General features: G+C 48.0%; 1 protein-coding gene across 1 annotated transcript in view; it reads left to right on the top strand.

Annotated features, from left to right (window-relative positions):
- The window catches only part of LOC119402592 (tubulin alpha chain), a 33,074-nt gene that overhangs the window by 6,229 nt on the left and 14,574 nt on the right, over positions 1-12,271 (top strand). The window contains exons 2-3 of the mRNA XM_037669729.2: positions 7,206-7,485; positions 12,023-12,267. Of these exons, the coding sequence (XP_037525657.1) occupies positions 7,206-7,485; positions 12,023-12,267 (525 nt within the window). The remainder of the gene's footprint in view (positions 1-7,205; positions 7,486-12,022; positions 12,268-12,271) is intronic.

Here is a 12,271-nt window from a genome sequence, read left to right as displayed (position 1 = left end):
CCGACTGATAGGTATCGCCTCTTGCCTGGGAATGTGCAGATAAGTGTTTGCGTCTACCTCCTTTTTCCGCCGCTGCAGGATTTTTCGCTTGTTAGCGGCGCTTGCAGTGCTTTGACTACTCTCTTGGGTCCGTGTTTGTCGCCCTGTCTTTTTAAAGGGCCCCAAAACAGGCTCTGAAAATACAAAATATACGGGCAGTTTGCTCTAGGTCGCGCAAAGCTTGGCACAGTGAAGCACGGGCCCGTCGCCGCTCGTACTCTCCGTCTACCGACACGTCTAGCTTTGAGATCCGCGGCTTCCTCTTCGAGAGTAAAGACACCCCCCGAAATTTTTTCACGCTTTAAGTTTTCGGGTGGCAATAAAATACATTCACGCATTCACAACGACCACTAGTTGCCAAAGTTAGCCGTTATACACACAAGCACCCACCGAAAAAAATTCCTAGGTACGGCCCTGCGCACTTTCTTCGGACGCCCCATGACTCTGGACACGATCGGGCGCAGCCAGGCGCAGGCGATGTCTCCGTCGGTGGGCGTGGCAGCTTCGCCAAGTGGTGCAGTATCTGGTAGCTAGACGACGCGATGTTTACTTCCACTATCTTTCTATCTTTTCTCTCTCTCTCTTCTTCTTTCTCTCTCTTTCGTTGATGCTCTCTCTGTCTCTCTTCCTTTTCGTTCTGCCGTTCTTTCGCTCTATTTCCCCCTTTCTCATTATTTCTGTGCCACGCTTTACTCTCTCCCTTCCTCCTTTCCCTCCTCCTCACCGTCAAATATCTCCTCCACATGCTCACTTCCTATTCCAACCACCTTGAAGGTTATGCTATGCTCTCCTAGCGTGCCTGAATAGCCGAGTGGTAGGACGCTCGAGCGCCGTGGGATCGAGGGTAGGCGGGTTCGAATCTGGCCTCATGATGAATTTTTTCCCTTTCTCTTTCTTTATATCTTTCTTTCCGTCTCTCTGTTTGTTTCTTTCTTTATTTCTCTCCCTCTCTCTCTAACTCGTTCACTTCCCCATTAGGGTTATTACAGGCCCCGCCGTATTGGGTCTGCCCAAATTCTGTGGAACATACCCGTTCATGATGATGATGGTTTTTGGGCACGGTCAAACTCTTTACGCCGAGCTAGAACTGCTTCGCTGTTAAAAAACGAGCGCCTTATTCTCTCTTGGCGTTTCTCGTCTTTGTGGCGCACTTAGTGACGCCAGAACGGTGATTCACCTGACATCATTCGGGCACATACTCTCGATAGGTCCACATACGAGATATATCACTTGTGAATTGTCTGCCACCCTACGTTGCCATGCAGTCGCCGACCCGTTCTTCCTTGTCTCGCATGACCATTGTGCGCGATCAACTGCTTTCGCTCCATTCTGTGCGTTTCCGACTGCGCAAGCGGATATAACAGGGTGTAGTGGACAAGCGCAAAATCTTCATAGGCTCAGTGCTTAGTGGTGACATTGTACGCGTGTTTTATAAAGGAATAAGTGGCGAGGAGATATCGCCTGTAAGAAGGGTAGTGAAGGCGAGAACGAAACTAATGAAAAAGGCGCCGGATTATTTGGTTCTTCCAATCGGACGAACTTTTTATAGGGAAGGCAATGCAGCTCTCCAGAAAAAAAAAAAAGCGTGCCCGCATCCACAGTTTTAAATGCGAAGCATTTCTGAGCGAACTTCTGCGACTTTGAGCGTATCTATCTATCTAGCCGCCTACGACTTCGTGCTCTCCTGGCCGTTTCGTTAATCGGATGTGCACCAAAATTGGTATGGCATAACATGACCGTATTACAAACATAAATGACAGGTCATAACATGAAAATCATGACATGCATGTCATGAACACCATGATTTACATTCCACGGCCATGGGGCTCTTGCGGCCGTGCCGATAATTTCATATATGCCAAAAAACGGCAGGAAGTGGAAGATGGAAGCTGCGATGAAAAAAATCCGTAAACAGGGGGTGGGTGCTCGAGCCAACGTTTCGACAAGTGGACTTGTCTTCTTCAAGGCTGGAACTTATTTCCTTAGCTATCGTGTGTATATGCTTCGTGCCCTCTCCAAAAGAAGGGAGAGGGGGGAGAGGCCACCGCGACGACTGGGTGAGTCGCTGAATGATTGTCAATGGAAGCACGTAGCATTTTAACAATAGTAGGTTCGAAATGCCTAGAAGAAGGGATTAACTCTCATTCGTTATCGTTGTGTATGTGCCATACCGAATAGATTCAAGAGCCCCCTTGAAACGTTAATGCCTGCTGGCTGGAGCGTATTGAACTTGTGTATAAGGTATGACTCTGTATATTTTCTGTCTCTTGGGGACCGGAAGTTGATGTAAAGTTTGAGATCTTCGAAGTTGTGACATGCTACATTAAAATGCTGTGCCACTGCTTTGGGTAACTTTTTCGCTGTGTCCGCGAGATGCCCGTTTAATCTAACATTAACAGGTTGTCCCGTTTCGCCAATGTACCGTTTCTGACAATATGAACATTCCATCATGTAGATAACGTTTGAACTAGTGCAGGTAAAACTAGATTTTATATGATGGACGTAATCACTTCCGGTGCTTTTAACTATAACGTCATCTTGAAGGTGCTTACAAGTCTTACATCTTGGACGAGAACAAGGTGTTATGTGGGCAGTAGAATGAGGGTTTACTTTTGCATGCACTAACATGTCCTTAAAATTCCTATTGCGGCGATACACGACCTTTGGTACTCCGGGAAACGCTTTCCTAAGGCACTCGTTGCTTGCCAGTATTGGGTAATACTTACGGAGGATATTATTTATGTTTGGTAGCGCATTTGAATATTTGGTTATAAATGCTGGCGGCTGGTTAGGCTGTGCTACGGGGGCCCTTTGAGCTAGTGATGCTTTCCTATCTAGTTTACATGCTTCGTTGAAGACCTTGTTTAGAGCATCATGCGGGTAATTTCTTTTAACTAATGTTTCCTTTAGGTTACTTAAAGGGGTCATGAAGCACCCCTTGGGTTTGTTGAAAAAACACAACCTGCGGAAAGCTGACACGGCTATGAACTGCTCTGCAAAATATTACAGTCGTGCGCGCCGCGTAAAGGCCACAAGCGGAGCGCGAAGTTGCCGTTTCCTCAGGCGCCCTCTTTTCAAACAGAGGCCGGTTCTCACTCTCGTCGGTGGGCGCGGCATCTGCACGCTGACGTCGCGGAGACATAGCATGCTTATTGGCCGATAGCCGGATGAGATGCGCTTCATGCCACGGGGTGCCGCCACTTGCCCACGCCGCACTCCTCAGTCTGCTAACTTTACACGGTAGCCGCACTCGCGCGTGCGAATCACAGCGGGAGAGCGATCGCGTTTCATGACGCGCGCTGACGTAACTTCTTACCCCCGTGCCATCCCTCCCTGTCTAGCTTCTAGTGCGCTCGTCGGCACGAGAAAAGAGAGAAAGCGCCGAGATCGTGCGCCAAACCCCCGTAACTCCGCTGATTCTTGACGGATTCGAGAAATTTTTGCGGCAATCGATTCGGGAGGCAGTAAACTCCGACACTAAGGTCATCAGATCATTACTTGGAAAAGTGGTTCATGACCCCTTTAAGTGGTGAACGTAGTCACTGTCATCGCTACAGATCCTTCTTATACGCCTCGCCTGTCCTACAAATATCCCTTGTTTGCAGTGTCGCGGGTGATGACTAGTGTAATCTAGGTATTGCTGGCTGTCTGTTGGTTTTCTGTAAAGCGTCGTCTTTAATTTTCCTGCTTCAATAGGTACCGTCGTGTCTAGGAAGTTAATTTCACTGGAAGAATGGTGCATGGTGAATTTAATACTAGAGTGAAACTTGTTACAGTGGTCAATGAATGCGTTTAGTGTACTTACGCCATGTTCCCATATGATAAATATGTCGTCTATGTAACAGAGATAGGTGGAAGGCTTCACTGGACATGACTCCAACAGCTCCGATTCTAACTGTCCCATAAAAATGTTGGCGTATGTTGGCGCAAAAGGGGTTCCCATACTAGTGCCGAAAGTTTGCAGGTAGTAGGACGAATCAAATTCAAAATAATTTAGCGTCAGGGCTAGTTTAAGTAACGATAGGTAAACTTCAGCAGTATGTCCTTGCTTGCTTTCTATGAGTGATTTTGAGACCGCTTCAATCCCTTCAGCGATAGGTATATTCGTATACAAGGAGCAGACATCTAATGTTACCAGAATGGCCTGATCCGAGAGTGTTTGTGTTTCGTTAATAGAATCTATTATTCGAAGGAAATGAGGTGTATCTTGAACAAAAAACGGTAGGTTAGATGGTATTTTAGATAAATGATGATTTAGAAATGTTGATAGCGACTCAGTAGGTGTATTATTGTTAGATACTATAGGCCTGCCCGGGATTTGCGCGATAAGCAGTTCATCTATGGACACCTTATGGATCTTCGGAAGAAGGTAGAAGCGGCCTGCTTGCTTGTTTTTAGGCGTCAGGAACCGGTGCTCAGAGTGTGTGATTAATTCCCTGGCTAGAAAATCCGTGGTAACATGAAAACCATGACATGCATGTCATGTATGTCATGATTTACATGTCACGCTCATGGTGCACTCGCGACCATTTCGCTCTTGCGCGATGTGACTGTATGACGAACATAAATCACAGGTCCTATAGCATGCGGATCATGTTATGCATGTCATGTACGGTATGATTTACATGACATTGTCATGGTGCGCTTCCAGCCGTTTTGTTAACTGGAATATACCGAAATTGGTATAGCATGACACGAGTCCGTGATGAACATAAATGACAGGTCATGCATTGTATATACCAGAATATACGTTTCATTAGCATGGTATATATCAGATTGAGCATGCATGCGCGCATGGCAAACATGCAATATATGGTGAACTGGATGCCATGGCATGAATGATTTCATTTGATTCAAAGACAAACAAGGCGATGTAAGCAACTCATTGCTGGCTGCTTCGCATTACATCGATTCCCACAGTGCGTGGGATCTGCCGGATTTTTTCTATATATTTTTATTGCGATAGAAATTATATAGACACTTTGGGAAGGTTTTAACCGTCGCCGTCATGTTCCGTATAAAGCCCAAATCCATATAAATGTGAAGAATGTAAAGTGGACGAAAAGATAACTTGCCGCCGGCAGGGACCGAAAGGCGCATCGAAGCCATTTGAACTGAATGCATACTATTGGCACTAGCCTACAGTGCGAATAGTAATTTCTTAATTTCCCCTGAACTGACTAATTACCGAAGTTTTTTCAATATTGAGTGAAGACCCAAATACGGTACGCAGGGTTGTAGAACACCTTCACATATGCAGGAGGAGATGCGACGCACACGCCTCCCTGTTTATCTCCCTGCCATGAGTGAGCAGGGGACGCAGTGCGCATCCCTTGCTTTCTCAACAGGTTGCATCTGCGACTCTGCGGGGCGAACAGCTAAAACAGCATTAGGAAGAACATGACTACTGGAAACGAGCGTCGCCTAGTGTAATCTAGGACTTTAGTCTGACTGAGTATCTATAGGCTAGTGCGAATGGTAGCGCGTTTGGTTCAATTCGCTTCGGACGCACCTTTCATATTTAAAGTCCCAGCACAAGTTACGTGGAACAGCCTGTAGAGCATGACTATAGCACTACAGCTGACTCGTTTTTAAACCTAGCGATCAGCTGTATTGCGAGCTGTCTTGTCTAACAGCCAGGGGCGTAGCCAGTGGGGGGGGGGGGGTTGAACCCCCCCGAAATTTTTCGATTTTGCATGTGTATATATACAAGCACACATACAAACGCACGCACGAACATAAAAAAGGATGGTTGAACCCCCCCCCCCCCCCAAAAAAAAAAAATGTCTGGCTACGCTTCTGCTAATAGCATACTATAAGCGCAGTTACCGGGAGGGCGCGGGGAGGGGGGGGGGTGCTTAGCTTTTGATAGCGGTCACTGTGGGCAGCAAGTGGCCAATGCAACTACGGAGGCGAAGTTTTCTTTCAGCATAGCACTCACGTAATTAATAGCGCCGGTCCTCGTCGATCCTTTGTTTTTGTCTTTCTGCGCTGTTCAATGAAACTGACTGGTGGGCTAGTTGGTGCTGCATATCTTCAGCTTTATCGCCCAGAAACATGAGGACTCGAAAGAAGACACGAGGAGACAGCACTACTAACAACTTGAGTTGTTAGTAGCACTGTGTCCTCTTGTCTTCTTTCGTCCTCGTGTTTCTTTGTGCTAAGATTTCTGCATATGTGCACCTAAGTAATGAATAGCTTATTATTGCGTATGCAGTGCTTGAACTGCAACAAACTCTTTCGTGCCCCACCACATCGCACGGTACAGACCAAACTATTTCTACTACGCACCCTCTTTTAGAGCAAGCATACATAACCTTGAACCCAGCTATCATCAGTCGGCACGGCCAGCGCTAGGGGCTGCGGGCATAGGCGTGCGCGGGGTTCCCAATCAGGGGGGGCGAAGGTTCATCGCAGCGCCCCCCCCCCCCTCCAACTAAGTCAATGTACGAGGCAGATTTTGCGCCTCCCCCCCCCCCTCTTAGGTGACTAGGAAGTCAATGTATGGGGCAGATTTTGCGCTCCCCCCCCCCCCCCCCTCCCCGTGCGCATGCCTATGGCTGCGGGTTTGGTTACTTCATAACTGATGGCGAGCCAACACTTGCAGCCAGCATGCGATGAGGACAGGCCGGCCATTATCGTGGTCGTCCGTTCTTCCACGTCATCAGCAGCCCCCACCAAAGATGGCTGCTCCCCGCAAGCGATGAAAATTCTGGTCTATAGGTTCCATTGGTGCACGCGAGCATTGTAAAGGTGGTTACTGCTACGCAGATCTCAGGTTGAGCTCGTGCCACTTGCATAGGCGTATTTACTGGAGGGAGCGGTGTGGAGGGTAGTGCATAACTCCCCCACCTCCCCCCTTGACTGCATGCATGCAGAGGAAAGTCTGACAAAATCTGGAATCTGGTGTGGTGTGAACGTTTGCAGCAAATGATGCATGTGCGTGCATGCTTATGCGTGTGACATGTGTGTAAATCTGACCAGGGTATATATACTCGGACAGCACAGGTGTTCTTACATATGATACTATAGTCGGTGCATCAGGTGCGGACACTGCGATATCATTTTAGCGGTTTAGTTATCAGTTGTACGTTGCAATCGCTTCCGCAACCTGCTTCTCATGCTACGCAAGTGGATTTTAAAATGAACATCGCTTGCCTTTGCAGAGGGAATGCCTAAGCATTCACATTGGACAGGCAGGCATCCAGATGGGCAATGCCTGCTGGGCCCTGTACTGCTTGGAACACGGAATTGAGCCAGACGGGAAGATGCCATGCAACAAGGTTTCTGCAGGAACCGATGACTCCTTTAACACTTTCTTCGCTGAAACTGGCGCTGGCAAGCATATTCCCCGCGCAGTCTTTGTTGACCTTGAGCCTACAGTTGTTGATGAGGTGCGCACCGGCACTCACCGTCAGCTTTACCACCCAGAACAGCTCATCTCTGGTGAGTGCTGGAGGCACATGCCTCATTAAACTGCAAACAGACGTGACTATTGCTATGACATTTATAATTTTGCTGTCACTCAGTATACGGCGCCAAAAAACTATCATCATCATGATCAGACTTCATCTTCCGCTCGCTCCCCGAACACGTGCTCGCTCCCCGAAGAAAGAGAGAAAGAAACAGAAAGATAGAAATTCTTGGCGAGGCGGGATTCGAACCAGCTTACCCATAGGCGTGCGCACGGGGCAGGGGGACAGGGGGGCGGCCGCACCCCTAGTCACCTAAGAAGGGGGGCGCAAAGTCTGCCGCATACTTAATAAGGAGGGGGGCGCTACGATGAACCTTCGCCCCGCCCCCCCCCCCCCTTTATGACGAACCCTGCGCACGCCAATGCGTACCCACTATACTGTGTCCTTCTCGTCTTGTGTCTCCGTCATGTTCGCGCTGTTTTGCCGAGTATGCCACGATCAGAAGGTGAGCGTTGTAACCACACGGCTATCAAGTATGCTAGCAGAGCATAGCATAACCTTGTATAGTAGTATAGCAAGAGGATGGGAAAGGAAAGCGAGGATGAGGAGGTCCCTGTAACTAGTGCATCTTTGGTGGCTAAAGCAAATGAGTAATTTAGAACCCAGTTTGGAAATGATGCAGCCAAGCGAAGTAATTCTTATTACAACAGCTCCCGTACGAGCTGCGCGAAGACATGCATTCAAAGGTCCTCTGAAAGCGAAACTGACACTGAAAAAGCGTGTGGCACTGTCGCCGCTCTGAATTTTGTCAATATGGCACCAGCAAGGCCCCATCGTGTGTTAGTTGTGACTAAAGGGGCCCTGCAACACTTTTTCAGCATGGTCAGAAAACGTTGTCGATCAGTAGCTGATGTTCCTGAGAACATGTGAGCCAAACACTCAAAGTCAGCTAGAAATCGCTCACTCCTCTCTCGACAAATGATGCCATAAACCCAAACGATCGAGTCGATTCGTGAGGCAATAAACTCCTTCAATGAAGCCATTCGATGATCACTTGGAAAAGTGGTGCAGAGCTCCTTTAATCTATCGTAGGCTTTTTTTTTCTCATCGGAAGCAGAATTTTTTTATGCCGGTAGCACACGCTCCGTTGTGTATCCCTCCTGCGGTGCTGCGAGTTCTTGGCGACAGACGAAGCTGCCCGGAAGAGGCAGTCGACCACCTTGTACTCCACTTCATAGAAGAAACTCTATGCTCCACTGTACCCTGTTTGTGGGCACCACACTGCCGCAGGCACTGGGGCTTGGTGGATCCAAGTGACTCTATGCGACAGCATGCAGGTGGTGAAACAGTTGGTGCAGTAAGCACTACGATAGTCCACGTCACGAAAGGAGGCTATGGCAGTGGTGGTGCAAGACACAGCGGTGGGACTTTATGTAGTGGAAGAGGACGCACACAAAATCTCCAAGGGTCTCTTATGCATTCGCCTAAGATAATTCTTAGGCGAAATCAGTCCAACTATGACCAATCGACAATGTCATGCGTGATGTCATCACATGGCATCAAGCTGCATAGTGACGTCATGATGACATCACAAGTTTTGGTAATATGTGACGTCACCAAATGATTTTTTGCATCACTCGTGTTGACGCCGACGGTTACTTTTCGTGTTTCACGAGGCATCTAAGGCTTTCCCTTAATCACTACAGTCTAATAATGTGGTGTGTGTGTGTCTGTGTGGGGTATATTTATACCCCCCCCCCGCACCCCACCCCAATACTTTGACTAGGGTGTGCTCTTGTGGAGCACACCTCAACAGGTATGCACATGGAATTAAAGGGGCCCTCCAACACTATTCAACCCCTCATTTTTTACTTGCGGGTTGCGTAGACTGATGGCTGGGGATAATTTTAGCATAAGTCTAAGCACCGATATCAAATTATTTAGTATTTTAATCACGCGTTGAAGTCGCTACATCGCTGCTGACCGCATCAGCGCGTAGTGGCGCTTGCCAGAACTATTGCGGGCGGAAATGACGAAGATGAGCGGTGGCCTTTGATTGGATAAATGTAACGTTAGAAGTAATAACGGCGTTGCATCAAAGTTGAGATTACTATTGTGTTTCGTTTTTCTTTTCTGTGCTTTTTCAATGAATTCCAAATAGCCGCCGTCGCAACAAAAAATATCACTACAACCACAAAGTACGACAGAGGCGCTGGTCGCCATTTCGCCTTTGGATTTTTTTTTTTTTTTTTGCCTGCGCCGGTCGGATGTCCATACTATATCCATACGAAACGCTTGTCCCTCTTCCTTCTTTTTGCGTCTGTACGTTTGCGAGCTGCCTCTTTCCGCATGTGCGGTAGACTCATGATTGTTGTTCAAACGGTGCAAGTATTCCTCTTCGTTGAATTGTTGTCGCTGCACACAACTTTTGGTTCTATAAACGTTGGCTGCACACTTGTAACTCGTCGGGCTGCTCACCGAACAGCCCGCGTAGGGGCGACAGTGTTTAACCGCCCATGCCGCTCCACAAATTCCCTTCTCAGAATGAGAGGAGGGAATGACATGGAATGTCGTTGTAAGGAACAGCAGACAAAGCCTCGCCAGCCTCGCTTCGAAGCAGTAGCGCCCGCTCAAGTTCTCACAAGTCAGGTTTCAGGAACCACATTTGTTACTATGGCAACGCCGTCAACAATACGTTGGAAAGGAGAAGCAACAATGGTGTGCGAGCTTCCCCTACGTAAGAGCTTTCAGCCCGTTTCATTGGAGCGCCATCCGACGTCACAGTAGAGAGCGAATTGTAGTCACGTGACCCCGCGAAAATCGAGTTGAGGGTAGGCATTTTTTTTTTGTATTTCGAATTTTCTAAATTGAATAACTACGTACTGCGTGCCGCTATCGCTACCGTTCTTGCTGCACTAGTTCGTCCGTACTTCAGTCTACGCAATCCACGAGTAAAGAATGGGGGGTTGAAGAGTGTTAGAGGGCCCCTTTAAGAGTGGGCACCCACCGCGGTCACTATATAACAGTTAAGGTGTCGTGCTGCTAAGCTTGGAGATGCGGGTTCGATTCCCAGCCGCGGCGGCTGCATTTCCATGGAGACAAAATGCAAGAACATATACTTAGATTTAGTTGCACATTGAGCTCCAGGTGGCCAAAATTAGTCCGGAGTCCTGTACCACGGTGAGCCACGCAATCTTATCGCGGTCTTCGCATATAAAACCTCGGCAATTATCATGTGCACTTGTAATACCATACAAGATGCATTATGTGACTATTAAGTCTGGCGGGATGACACACTACTGAGACCACGCCGAGCACTATGTTTACTACATCACTGTTGCATTATATGCAGTTTCAATTTCGACTCGTATAATCATCATAAAGATGTGTTTAGCCATTCGTTTCGTGGGACGGGAGTCGTATTGCCACATTGTGGGGGTGGAGGGTTGTAATTTGTAGCAGAAAGTAATTTGGAGGTATGTAAATCCCTGCATGAAAAACTTGGAGGACGCTTGAGCTTCGCTTTCAAGGGTAGAACGCGATAGCCTAATCGGGCCGTGTTCGTACGCCTTCCCAATCGCTAGCCTGGCTTCGCTTCTCGGTGGAGACCTAAACTGTGCTGCTAGGAAAGCCAAAGTGCTGATGCCCTCCGGCTCCAATATCCATGCATGCGGCGTGACAAAACACAGCCACACGGCGGGGCGATGCCGTTTAAAAGCGCACCCGTTAGTTACTGTGTATGCTACCTAAAGGTAGCATATACAGCAACTCTAGCGCCCGTGGGCCCTTTACGCCATCTGGCGGGTGATAGTTAAGCCGCTGAAGAACCTCCGAGATTTGCGTACCACCAATGCTAAATGGTGTATATAAATAGCTCGCCGTTAGTATGCTAGAAGATGTATGCGTGGTGGCCGAGCGGCTAAACGCATCGCGCCACGGAGCGAGGGGTCGCAGGTTGGAATTCCCGGTCCCACTCGAACCGTAGGTTTTTTTTATTATCTCTTTATTTGCATCTACCTCGAATTATCCCTCACGGACAATGATGATTTTTCACTCACAATCATAGAAGTAGACACCGACACCGAAATTTCAGCGAAACGAGCTCTTTAACGCGATGGCGTTAAAATGCGAATTACAGGTGTGCAGCCGGGATTTCCTTTAAGTAAGGGGGGAGGGGCAGCAAGGGTGCTTCCCCTCCTGAATAATCGTTGACAACTGGAAAATTTCTGCTTTGCACGCGTCACTTCATAGTACATCTGTATCCCGCAGGATTTCTCATCGTTTATCCTACAGGACATGTCTCTGAAATTTCGCACACATTACAAATCTACCGAAAGCTACAGCACAAAATTGATTGGCTTACAGCTGTTGGGGAGCTGTTGGTAGTGCATGTAGGTGCGGTGGTCGTTTCACGTTGCAGTTTCTATAGCCTCCGTGCAGCTTGGCCATTGGTGCAATGCCTTCCTCAGAGGCTGACAGTGCCTGTGTGTTGCTGAAGTTGCTTTGCATTTTACTCTCATTTTATGCAGAGCTTGTTGTCTGCACCCTCTCTTCACTTATCTTTGTAGGCAAAGAAGACGCTGCAAACAATTATGCCAGAGGCCACTACACAATCGGAAAAGAAATTGTGGACCTTGTTCTTGACAGAATCCGCAAATTGGCGGACCAGTGCACTGGACTCCAGGGCTTCCTTGTTTTCCACAGCTTTGGTGGAGGCACAGGTTCAGGGTTCACATCCCTGCTTATGGAGCGTTTGTCCGTTGAATACGGCAAGAAGTCAAAGTTGCAGTTCTCAGTCTACCCTGCACCTCAGGTTT

The sequence above is a fragment of the Rhipicephalus sanguineus genome, chromosome 1 (assembly GCF_013339695.2).
Source record: "Rhipicephalus sanguineus isolate Rsan-2018 chromosome 1, BIME_Rsan_1.4, whole genome shotgun sequence".
NCBI lineage: Eukaryota > Metazoa > Arthropoda > Arachnida > Ixodida > Ixodidae > Rhipicephalus > Rhipicephalus sanguineus.
This window is presented reverse-complemented; position numbering and strand designations above follow the sequence as displayed.